At 39.6% G+C, this 11,756-nt stretch overlaps 1 protein-coding gene across 1 annotated transcript in view; it reads right to left on the minus strand.

The window, feature by feature from the left end:
• Positions 1-1,704: 1,704 nt before the first annotated feature.
• Positions 1,705-11,756, minus strand: part of LOC123500508 (delta-1-pyrroline-5-carboxylate dehydrogenase, mitochondrial-like) — a 12,787-nt gene continuing 2,735 nt past the window's right edge. The window contains exons 3-11 of the mRNA XM_045249232.1: positions 11,055-11,208; positions 10,329-10,449; positions 8,256-8,549; positions 7,813-8,000; positions 7,270-7,492; positions 6,742-6,920; positions 4,527-4,715; positions 3,872-3,990; positions 1,705-2,737 (exon numbers count right to left, since the gene is read on the minus strand). Coding sequence (XP_045105167.1) covers positions 2,625-2,737; positions 3,872-3,990; positions 4,527-4,715; positions 6,742-6,920; positions 7,270-7,492; positions 7,813-8,000; positions 8,256-8,549; positions 10,329-10,449; positions 11,055-11,208 — 1,580 coding nt within the window. The 3' untranslated portion in view covers positions 1,705-2,624. The remainder of the gene's footprint in view (positions 2,738-3,871; positions 3,991-4,526; positions 4,716-6,741; positions 6,921-7,269; positions 7,493-7,812; positions 8,001-8,255; positions 8,550-10,328; positions 10,450-11,054; positions 11,209-11,756) is intronic.

An 11,756-nucleotide genomic window follows, 5' to 3' on the forward strand; every position in this document is an offset into this window, starting at 1 on the left:
ATAAATAAAAATAAAAATAAGAACAATAACCCAAGGAATTTAAATCTCTCTCCCTCTCGCTTTCTCTCTCTCTTAATCTTAGTAAATATATAAATAAAAAAAAAATAATAAGGAATTCAAATCTCTCTCTCTCTCTCTCTCTCTCAATCTTAATAAACAAATAAATGAAAAAAAATAATAAGGAATTGAACTCTCTCTCTCTCTCAATCTTAATAAATTACAATAGAAACACAAAGAACTCAAATCTCTCTCTCTCTCTCTCTTTCAATGTTAAACAGATTAAAATAAACAAACAAGTAAAAACAACAATCAAAACGCAAAGGAATGAAGAAAACTCTCAACAGAAATAAAAATAATAATAATTCATTCATTTATACATTTTTTTCAATCTTTATCCTATTGCAACCTTGCCCTTAAAACTGACCTCAATCATGCTGTGTTTTGCTGTGTTTTTCCGAGCCTTAGTGGTAATAGAACCTTTGCTGTGTCTTCGGAATCGCTGTGGTGGATAATGGTATAGAGTTACGTTTTCTATTTTTTCTTTTTTTGCTGTGTTTTAGTGTTCCTTAAGCTGTGTTATGTGCTGTGTTGGTTAATGGTGCATATTGATCTGTGTTTTCATTTTTTTTTGTTGCTGTGATGCTGTGATATTAGAACCTTTGCTGTCTTTTAAATTGCTGTGGTGTTTGTCTCTTACATGCTGTGTTGGTTAATAGCTCATATCGACTAGTGTTTTAAGTGTTGCTGTGATGCTGTGATATTTAAAACCTCTGCTGTTGCTTCTGAATAGCTGTGGTGTTTGTCTGTGTTAAGTGCTGTGTTGGTTAATGATAGTCATGTTTTCTATTTTTTCTGCTTTCCCTTGCTGTGATTAGAACCTTTTGCTGTGTTCTGAACAGCTGTGGATTGTGCCTTAAGCTGTGCAGCATCTGTGTTACATACTGTGTTGGTTAATGGTGCAAATCAATCTACATTTTCCATTTTTTTTTCTCTGTGTTGTGTTGCTGTGATGCTGTGATATTAAAACCTCTGTGTTCCTTGCTGTGTTGGCTAATGGTACAAATTAACTTCCATTACCCATTTCTTTTCCTTGCTGTGGCTGTTTATATGATCAGACTGTGCCAAGCTGTGTTCGGTTAATAGTATATATACACCTGCTTTTTCCCTGCTGTGGCTGTTTCTACTGAGCTGTGGTACCTTAGTGTTAATATAATGCTGTGCTGATTAAGAGTATTGAGTTGCATTCTCTTTCAAGTGTTGATAGGAATTTGTGTTGAGTTGTGTTGGCTTACTGGGAGAAAGATTTGATGATAGTTAGAGGAGGAGGAGGAGGAGGAGGAGGAGGAGGAGGAGGAGGAGGAGGAGGAGGAGGAGGAGGAGGAGGAGGAGGAGGAGGACAAATGATAGTTAGAGAAGAAGGAGGAAGAGGAAGAGGAAGAGGAAGAGGAGGAGGAGGTAATGGTATGAGGAGGAAGACAATGATAGTAAAAAGAGGAAGAAGAGGAAGTAATAGAAGAGGAAGAGGAAGAGGAAGAGGAAGAGGAAAAGGAAGAGGAGGAGGAAGAGGAGGAGGAGGAAAAGAGAAGGAAATTATGTAACAGAGGAGAAGGAAGAAGAATATTTAGTTAGGTTAGGTTAAGTCTCTCTCTCTCTCTCTCTCTAACTCGCTCTAAACCCTGAAAGCCACACACACACACACACACACACACACACACACACACACACACACACACACACACACACACAAACACCACCTCCGAACCACTGCCATTCTAGAAGCAGTTGTTTTCATATAAGAAAAGAAAGCTGGCCAGGAACACGAAAAACAATGAAAAAAAAACAGGCCCACTTGATTGCCAGTCCCCTTGCAGGTCTGAGAGTTAGCCGTAAGAAGGGGATAAATGTCTGAGTTTGTAAAGCTTTGAGTAATGCTAATCCAGGAATGTTGCGTGTTTATGTCTGTTCAAATGTCCAACTTTCTGCGTACATTATGAGGCTGTGGTGAAGCTGTGGTGGGCGTGGTATGCTGTGGTATGCTGTGGTAAGGTGTGGTGGGCTGTGGTATGATGTGGTATGCTGTGGTAAGGTGTGGTGGGCTGTGGTATGCTGTGGTGTGTATTAGTGGTATTGCAGCTGTGTGGCTGTGAATATTGCTATGCTGTGGTAGTGTGTGTAGTGAAAATGGTCAAAATAGTCTAAAATAATGATGAATAACAAGTAGTAGTAGTGTAGATAGTCAGGTAAACACTAAATATAAAGGTAAACATGGAAAAAATTGTCTTGTAACCCTTCACACTCACTCACACACACACACACACACACACACCAAAGTAACTCACCACCATCAAAATAGTTAACATAATGCAGAATAACAAATAATGATAGTGTGAATAGCCAGAAATCCATTAAAAGAATAGAAATAAATATATTAATCTTCAAAATAGTTAAAATTATGAAAAAAAAGGAAAGAAAAAGAATTAATAAGTAGTGATTATGTAGAAACATAAATAAATACAAAAATACATGAATAAATTGTCTTAGAACCCATCACACACACACTCACACACCAAAGTAACTAGTCACCACCACCACCACCACCACCACCACCACCGGTCCCTCCAGGCTTAACCCATGTAAGGATATTTGACGTCTTTGAGCGGCACCATGGTTTCCTTCACAGCTTGAGGCGACGTCCACTTGAGAGCATAGTGCACCCCTCCTGCCTTGTCATTGGTGCCTGCAGGGGTGACGGGGAGAGAGAGGGTGTTAAGGGGTGCTCTGGGGTGATTTCAAGGTGTTCTGGGGTACAGTGAAGACTCAATATTCAATACTCGAACGTCTTTGAAGTCCAACTTTTTGATACTCAAACGCAAAAATTTGATTTGGTACTCACAAATATCTGGTATTTGAATGTTTTGATACCAGTAATACTGAAGATACAATGCCAGTCTTCCAGTGTACCATATACCGGTGCATATCACTAGTGCATGTGGTGTATAGACAGAAACAACTTGTGTGTATCTGATGTCATCACTTGAGTTTGTGACATCATATCAATAGAGGTCACGAGCTGGAGGCAATATCAACTCACCTCAAAGTTAGTTAACTCGTGCACAAAAACACTTTTGAGCAAGACAGCTGCAAGTTGTGACCAAAGACAAGTTGATCACCAAAATGCAGGTTGATTGGTGGTCAGTCCTCCACTGGTGTGCTCACAGGAATTACACCGGAGACGAGTTACCAAACATTTTCATGGATGGTGACAAATAACTTCCTCCTCCTCTCCCCTTCTACATTATCCATCACCAACCTTCACTAAGTACAAATCAAAATCATAAAAATTCTACGTAAAATGTTTTTGTTAACTTCAGGTTCTGCTAAAGTTAGAACAAATGACCTGATTAATAGGTAATGGAAGTCAAAGTTTTTTGATAATCCAACACACATTTGGAACCAATTAACTTCCAGTATTGAGACTCCACTGTATTTTGGGGTGTGTTTTGGTGTGATCTGAGGTGTTCTGGGGTGTGTTTGGGTGTGTTGTGATGTGTTTTGGGAGTGTTGTGGGGTATTTTTGGGGGTTCATGTAGGGATGAATAATTTTTAATATTTTAAAGCATTTTGAAAGATAAGCAATCACTGAGGAGAAAGAGGAATGATAAGAGAAAAGGAAGAATAAGACAGGAAAAATAAAAGAAAGAGGAAGGGAAGGAGGTAGAAGAAGAATAAGAGAAAAAGGAGAAGGTAGGAGGTAGAAAAGTACAGAAAGAGAAGTAAGGAAGAAGGAATAAAGGAATGAGCAAAAATAAAAAGAGAGACAAACACTTGAAACATTATAAACAAACACACAAACACACACAGACACACTGACCTGACATCCTGGCACCACCGAAGGGCTGCTGTGCCACCACTGAGCCTGTCGACTTGTCATTGATGTAGAAGTTGCCAGCGGAGTCCTTGAGTGCATCGGCCGCCTTGGTCAGCCACGCTCTGAGGGACAGACGGCAGGGTGTTGGAATGTGGTGTGTTGACATTGGACGGGGAATGATCGCATGCACGCACACACACACACACACACAAGAAAACAAGGAAACCAATGAAGAAAAGCAAGTTCCCTCAAACACATACAAATAGAAAAAAAAATAAATAAATAAAACAAATAGATTTAAACAGTAATTCTCTAAAAAAAAGACAAAAAAATTAGAAAAAAAATGAAAAGAAAACAGAAATCAATAAAAAAAAGGGGAACAAGTAAATAAAAAAACAGGAAGCCTCTAAAAAAAAAACAAGAAAATAAAAATAAATAAATAAATGTATAAATAAATAAATAATAAAAAAGAGTCAATTAAGAGATAAAACAATTAAAACAAACACAAACAAACAGAGAGAAAAAAAAGACAAGTATATATAAACAGTAATTTCCTCAAAAAACACACAAAATAACAAGAAAAATATGAAAAGTTAATGAAACGAATGAAAACAACGAAATAAATGAAAACAACACACACACACACACACACACACACCTGTCACTAGCAAATATGGCCCCAGTGAGAGCGTAGGGCGTGGAGTCGTTAGCGAGGGCAATCATGTCATCCACCGCAGCATCAGGGTACACATACACCGTCAACACCGGCCCAAAGATCTCCTCCGTCATGATGCGGTCCTGTGGGTCTGTCGTCACCACCACCGTCGGCTCCACAAAGTACCCAACGCTGTGGAGGTGGTGTGGGGTTAGGCGAGGTTGTGAAGGTGGTGGTGTGGGGTTAGGTTATGAAGGTAGGTGGTGTGGGATTGTTAGGTTGTGGTGTGGGGTTGTTAGGTTGTGAAGGTGGTGGTGTTGAGTTAGGCGAGTTTGTGTAGGTTGTGTGGGGTTAGGCAAGGTTGTGAAGGTGGTGGAGTGGGGTTGTTAGGTTGTGAAGGTGGTGGTGTGGGGTTGTTAGGTTGTGAAGGTGGTGGTGTGGGGTTGTTCGGCTGTGAAGGTGGTGGTGTGGGGTTGAGTTAGGTTAGATTACATTACCTTAACTAACCTACACTATAACACCAATAGATACCAATATAATTTCTTTTTCTTTCTTCTAAGTTAGGAATGATTAAGTTAGGTTAAGTTAGGTTAGTTTTATTTCTATTTATCTTTTTCCTTTCTTCTTCTAAGTTAGGGTTGGTTAGGTTCCACTCACCACCACTGCCAGCACCACAGAGTACCCAACGCTGTGAAGGTTGTGTGGGGTTAGGTTAGATTAAGTTTTTTTTTTTTTTTACATTACAAGGGCACTGGCCAAGGGAAAACAGTGTTAATCCCGCTGGTTGCCAGGCCCTGTTGCTATAAAACAAAAATCTAAAAGGAGGGTCCAGTTAACGAAGAGGTGTCTTGACACCTCTTTGAAAGAGTTTAAGTCATAGGCAGGTGGAAATACAGACACAGGTAGAGAGTTCCAGAGATTAAGTTAAGATTTAGTTTTCTCTTTCTTTATTTAATTTTGTGTTGCTATTTTGTCTCTTTTCCCTTTCTTTCTCTCTCTCTATCTTATTTTAGGTTGTGTGGGGTTAAATTACACTATTTTCTTTTTTTTCTTTTTTTCTATTCTATTTCAAGTTAGGTTAAGTTCTCTGTTTTATTTCACATTGCTATTTTTTTCTTTTCTCTCTCTCTTTCTTTCTTTCTATTTAATTTTAGGTGGTGTGGCATTGGGTTAGGTTAGGTTAGGTTAAGATTTCGTTTTCTCTTTATTTCATTTTACGTTGCTATTTTCTCTCTTTTCTCTCTTTCTTTCTTTCTCTAATTTTTTGTGTTGTTGGGATAGGTTAGGTTAAGATTTAGTTTTCTCTTTATTTCATTTAACATTGCTATTTTCTCTCTTTTCTCTCCTTCTTTCTATTCTAAGTGGCGGTGTGGTTTGGTTAGGTTAGGTTAGGTTAAGTTAGGATTTTTTCATTATTTATTCTATTTTGTTGATTTTTCTTCTTTCTTTCTCTTATTCTTTGTGGTGTTGGGATTCACGTCAGTTAGGTTAGCTTACATTATCGTCTATTTCTATTTACTTATTTATTTCAGGTTAGTTAAGATTTCATAGCTAACCAATGCTGAAAATGTGGTGTGGTGTGGTGTGGTGTGGTAAGGTAAGGTTAGGTTAGGTTAGGTTAGGTCAGACATATGGAATGGATTGAGTGAAGAGATTGTAGCAGCAGAAAGTGTGCACATATTGAAGAAAAAGATGGGTAAATTAGATTAGATAACATTGATTGACCTCATCCTCCATACCACATACCACCAGTAGAAACATTTATACATTCAAACATTTAAACATTTTATTATCCCATGAATAAGCAAGTGTTATACAAGGAAAACACCACAAAAAAACTAACTTAACCTAAGATACAATGAATTAATAAACAATAGATATGAAAAAAGGAAAAGAAAAGAAAAGGAAAGAAAGAAAAAAACGCTAATCCAATTTAACCTAACTCTAACACAACCAAACTCAATCTGACCTGATATTAATCTAACCTAACCCAATGCATCCCAACTCTAACCTAACCTAACCTAACTAAACAAATTGACTCCTAACTCAACCCAACCTAAATACTCATACCTCACCTAACCTCCCACACCAACCCCAACCTAACTTAACCCAACCCAAACAAACCCATCCTTAACCCAACCCAACCTCCCAAACTAACTTAACCAAACAAACCCCAACCCTAACCTAACCTCACCAACTGACCCCAACACAGCCTCACCTGTCGTCACACTTCCCGCCGGCCACCACAGTGAGGTTGGGCGAGGTCTTGGCGTGCTGCACATAGCCACTGATTCTCTTGAAGGCAGCTGCGTCAATCACTGCGCCCATGAATGAGTCAAACTGCCGAGGGTCACCTGTCTTCAGCGTCTGTAGAGTGGACACTATGCGCTGCTTGATCTGTGGAGGTTAGCGTAGGTTAGGCTACGTCAGGTTAGGTTAGGTTTGATTACCACAAAATAATGAAGATTGGTAGCACACACATATGCACACATGGAAAGACACACACACACACAGACACACAACTAAGTAAATAAAACTAGGTAAACACACACACACAAAGACAAACACACCCTTATATATATACACACACACACACACACACAAAACTAAGTAAATACAACTAGGTAAACACACACACACAAAGACAAACACACCCTTATATATATACACACACAACTAAGTAAATACAACTAGGTAAACACACACACAGACAAACACACCCTTACACAAACACACACACACACACCTCAGGCCACAGCGACTCTGGAATGTAAGCTCTGGAGCAGGCGGAACACTTCTGGCCGCAGTATTCGAAGGCGGAGCGCACGGTACCATTGGCGGCGGACTCAGGGTCGGCGGAGGGGTGGATGAGGTGGTAGTTCTTGCCACCACACTCACCCACCAACTTAGGGAAACTGCGGTACTTGGCGAGGTTGTTCCCCACTTGTCCCCATAGACGCTGGAATGTTCTGTGTGGGGTAGGGGGGGATGAGGTTAGGTTAGGTTAGGTTAGATTAGGTGATTAGATTAGATTAGATTAGATTAGGTTAGGTTAGGTTAGGTTCAAACAGAAACACCCCTCAAAAGACACAGAGAACTCAAAATACACACACACACACACACACCAAAAATATTCCAAAAAACCCCAGAAATAAAAACAGAATATAAAAATAAAATTAAATAAATAAATAAAACACAGACACACACATACACACAAAAACACCCCCCAAAAAAAACACCACAACCTAACACAAAACACACACACACACACACACACAAACAAACATACGGGACAGAGCCAGTGAAGTTGATGGCAGCGAGGTGAGGGGAAGCAGTGATCGCGTCTCCAAACACTGGCCCATCTGCAGGAATAAAGCTGACAGCCTCCCCTGGGACACCCGCCTCTCGCATGATTTGGTAGATGGTGTAGTTGCTGAGTATTGCTGTGTCGGACGGCTTCCACAGCACTGTGTTGCCCTGGGAGAGAAAGAGAGAGAGAGAGGGAGGGTGTGTGTGTGAGTGTAAGAAGAAGAAGAAGAAGAAATGAGAGAGAGAGAGAGAGAGAGAGAGAGAGAGAGAGAGAGAGAGAGAGAGAGAGAGAGAGAGAGAGAGAGAGAGAGAGAGAGAGAGAGAGAGAGAGAGAATCAGCTACACACAAAATATACATAACAAAACACACACAAACAGAACCAACCCCAAACAAACAACACTACCAACTAAACACAAACATACCATCATCGCAGGAGTGTACGCTAAATTCCCTCCAATCGCCGTAAAATTGAAGGGAGAAACAGCTGCGACAAACCCTTCCATGCCTCGTAGCCGCAACTTATTCACTGTGGCTGTGGGTTCAGGGCTGCGGGGTTGCCATTTCATCCCCTCCTTGGCGTACAGTGCGTTGAAGCGAAGGAAGTCGACAAGTTCCGCTGCCGAGTCGATTTCCGCTTGTATGACAGTCTTACTCTGGCCCAGCATGGTAGTGGCGTTCAGGGCTTGCCGGTACTTCCCTGCCATCAAGTCTGCGGCCTGGGGTTTGGAAATTAGGTTAGGTTAGTAGTAATGGTGGTGGTGGTGGTGGTTAGGTTAGGTTAGGTTTAGTTGGGTTAAGTTGAGTTAGGTTAGGATGAGGTTAGGTTAGGTAGGTTAGTTGGCTTGGGTTAGGTTAGGTTAGGTTAGGTTAGGTTTAGTTGGGTTAAGTTGAGTTAGGTTAGGTTGACTTGGGTTGGGTTGGGTTAGGTGGTTGTCAGGGTGTAGCAGAAGGAAGTGGTGGTGTGGTGCTTTACTGTGAGTTGGTTAGGTTAGGCTGTGGTTTGAAGGGTTTAAGTCACAGTGTGGTTAGGAGAAATAGTTATAATGTGTTAGGTAAGGTTAGATAAGGTTAGATAAGGATATTTTTCATTTATTTTTATTTTTATCTATATGAGGTGAGGTTAGGTAAGGTTAGATAAGGTTAGTAAGGATATTTTTCACTTATTTTTTTTTATTCTGATCTATACAAGGTTAGGTGAGGTTAGGTGAGGTTAGGTAAGGATATTTTTAACTTATTTTTATCTATATGAGGTGAGGTTAGGTGGTGTTGTGGTTTATGAGTTTAGTTAGGAAAGGTTGTTGTTGCTATTACTACTACAACTACTACTATTACTATGCTAGCTAAGGGGGTGTTGCTAATATTGCTACTACTATTACTACTACTAATATTAGGTTTTGCTACATTAAGAGTGCTACTACTACTATTACTACTAATTTATTCCCACACCACCTCTGCCTCCTCCTCCTCCTCTTTCAATTAATGTTCTTTCTCTTTCTCTCTCTCTCTCTCTCTCTCTCTCTCCTCCTCCTCCTCCTCCTACTACTACAACTACTACATCAGTTATCACAAGTTCCAACACAAGAGTAACACCTTTCCTATCTTATCAATCACTCAACTCTCCTCCTTATCTCACAAATCTTTATCTTGCATCTTCTCTTCATCTTATCAACTTTCAACCATCATCTTGCACACACACACACACTTAATTCTTATCTTATCAACACTCAACTTTTTCTATCAATCTGTTTCTCTTATCTCTCTCTCTCTCTCTCTCTCTCTCTCTCTCTTTCAATGACCATTTTCCAAGGCCACAGAGAAGACATGTCAGGTTTTCAAGACTGTTTCTCCTTGTTAATCTGTCACTAGAACCACAAAAACACCCTTAAAAACCCACGTCACTTATTGTTTCTCCTGTTAATAATGCAGAAATGTTGTTAATCTGTCATAGAACCACAAAAACACCCTTAAAAACCCACGACACTTATTGTTTCTCCTGTTAATAATGCAGAAATGTTGTTAATCTGTCACTACAACCACAAAAACACCCTTAAAAACACACGTCACTTATTGTTTCTCCTGTTAATAATGCAGAAATGTTGTTAATCTGTCACTAGAACCACAAAAACCTTAAAAACCCACGCCACTTATTGTTTCTCCCAAAATGTTGTTAATCTGCAACTAAAAACCACGTCACTTATTGTTTCTCCTGTTAATAATGCAAAAATGTTGTTCATCTGTCACTAGAACCACAAAAACACCCTTAAAAACACACGTCACTTATTGTTTCTCCTGTTAATAATGCAAAAATGTTGTTAATCTGTCACTAGAACCAAAAAAACACCCTTGAAAAACATGTAGAGCTTCAACTAGAGCCTTTGGAAAATAGTTAAGGTGTATTGCAGGAAAGAAAACAAAAACACCAGAAATAATAACATAATAAAAAAAATAATAAAAATAATAATAATAATAAAATAATCTCTCTCTCTCTCTCTTACCTTGAGCCACATGTCAAATTTCTGCGAGAGAGGCACGCGTTCCCAGGCAGGTCTGGCCGCCACCGCTACGTCGATGGCCTTCTGCACCAACTCTGGGGTGGCGTAGTAAAATTGTGCGATGCTGTGGGTGAAGTGAGGTTAGGTTAGGTTAGATTAGGTGAGGTTAGGTGAGGTTAGGTTAGGTTAGGTGAAAATAGGTTAGATTAGTTAGAGGAGAAGAAGAAGAAGAAGAAGAAGAAGAAGAAGAAGAAGAAGAAGAAGAAGAAGAAGAAGAAACATGAGAAAGTAAGAAATAAAACAATGAATGAATGAGATAAAAGAAAGAAAAGAGAGAAAATAAGATAACCAGACCAGACAAATGGATAAAGAAGATAGAGATAATAAAGATGAAATAAAAAGAAAGTTAAGAAGAGAGAGAGAAAAGATGAAAAGAGAAGGAAAAGAAAGAAAATGAAGAAAAAAGACAGACCAGAGAAATAAAGAGAGAGAGAGAGAGAGAGAGAGAGAGAGAGAGAGAGAGAGAGAGAGAGAGAGAGAGAGAGAGAGAGAGAGAGAAGGGGCATGAAACGATAAGAAATAAATAAATAAAAAATAAATTAAATAAAAACAACTCGTCCCCCCCCAATGACATGACCTTGTAGGAAAAAAAATTAAAAAATAAAAATAAATAAATAAACAAAATAAAATAAATAAATAAAAACTCGTCCCCCCCCCTATGACCTTGACCTGTGTGAGTGGCAGTGAGGCATGACCTGTTGCCGAACCAGGTCAGTCCGATACTCCTTGTCGCCGATCATGATGGGGACGTCAGCTGGGGTCCCTTCATATTTGCCGATGGCCACCTCCAGTTCCGATCGCTCCTGGCTGCCCGGAAGATACCCTGGGGGGTGGAGGTTAAGGTTAGGTTAGGTTAGGTTAGATACATAACTTTTTTTTTTATCCTTCTCTCTCTCTCTCTCTCTCTCTCTCTCTATGAGGTTAAAGATGAAAGACAAGAATTAAGATTTGCTAAGATAAAAGATAGATAGATAGAGATAGATAAATTAAATAGAATAGAACAGACAAATAGACACAAACTAAATAGATAGACAGACGGATAGATAAATTAGATCCAACAGAATAGATAGAGAATAGATTAAAATTGGTTTGAAAGTTGCTAGGATGCATGAGATAAGGTGATGGAGAGAGAGAGAGAGAGGGAGGGGGTGAGATAACACTTGGAGAAATAAGGAGGTAAGTTGACTGATTGAGAAGACAGGAGGAGGAGGAGGAGGAGGAGGAGGAGGAGGAGGAGGAGGAGGAGGAGGAGGAGGAGGAGGAGGAGGAGGAGGAGGAGGAGGAGGAGGAGGAGGAGGAACGAAGGAAGGAAATAGAGATGAATAAAATAAGAAAACAAAAGAGAGAAAAAGAACAAAAACCAAAGGAAAT

The sequence above is a fragment of the Portunus trituberculatus genome, chromosome 1 (assembly GCF_017591435.1).
Source record: "Portunus trituberculatus isolate SZX2019 chromosome 1, ASM1759143v1, whole genome shotgun sequence".
Classification (NCBI taxonomy): domain Eukaryota; kingdom Metazoa; phylum Arthropoda; class Malacostraca; order Decapoda; family Portunidae; genus Portunus; species Portunus trituberculatus.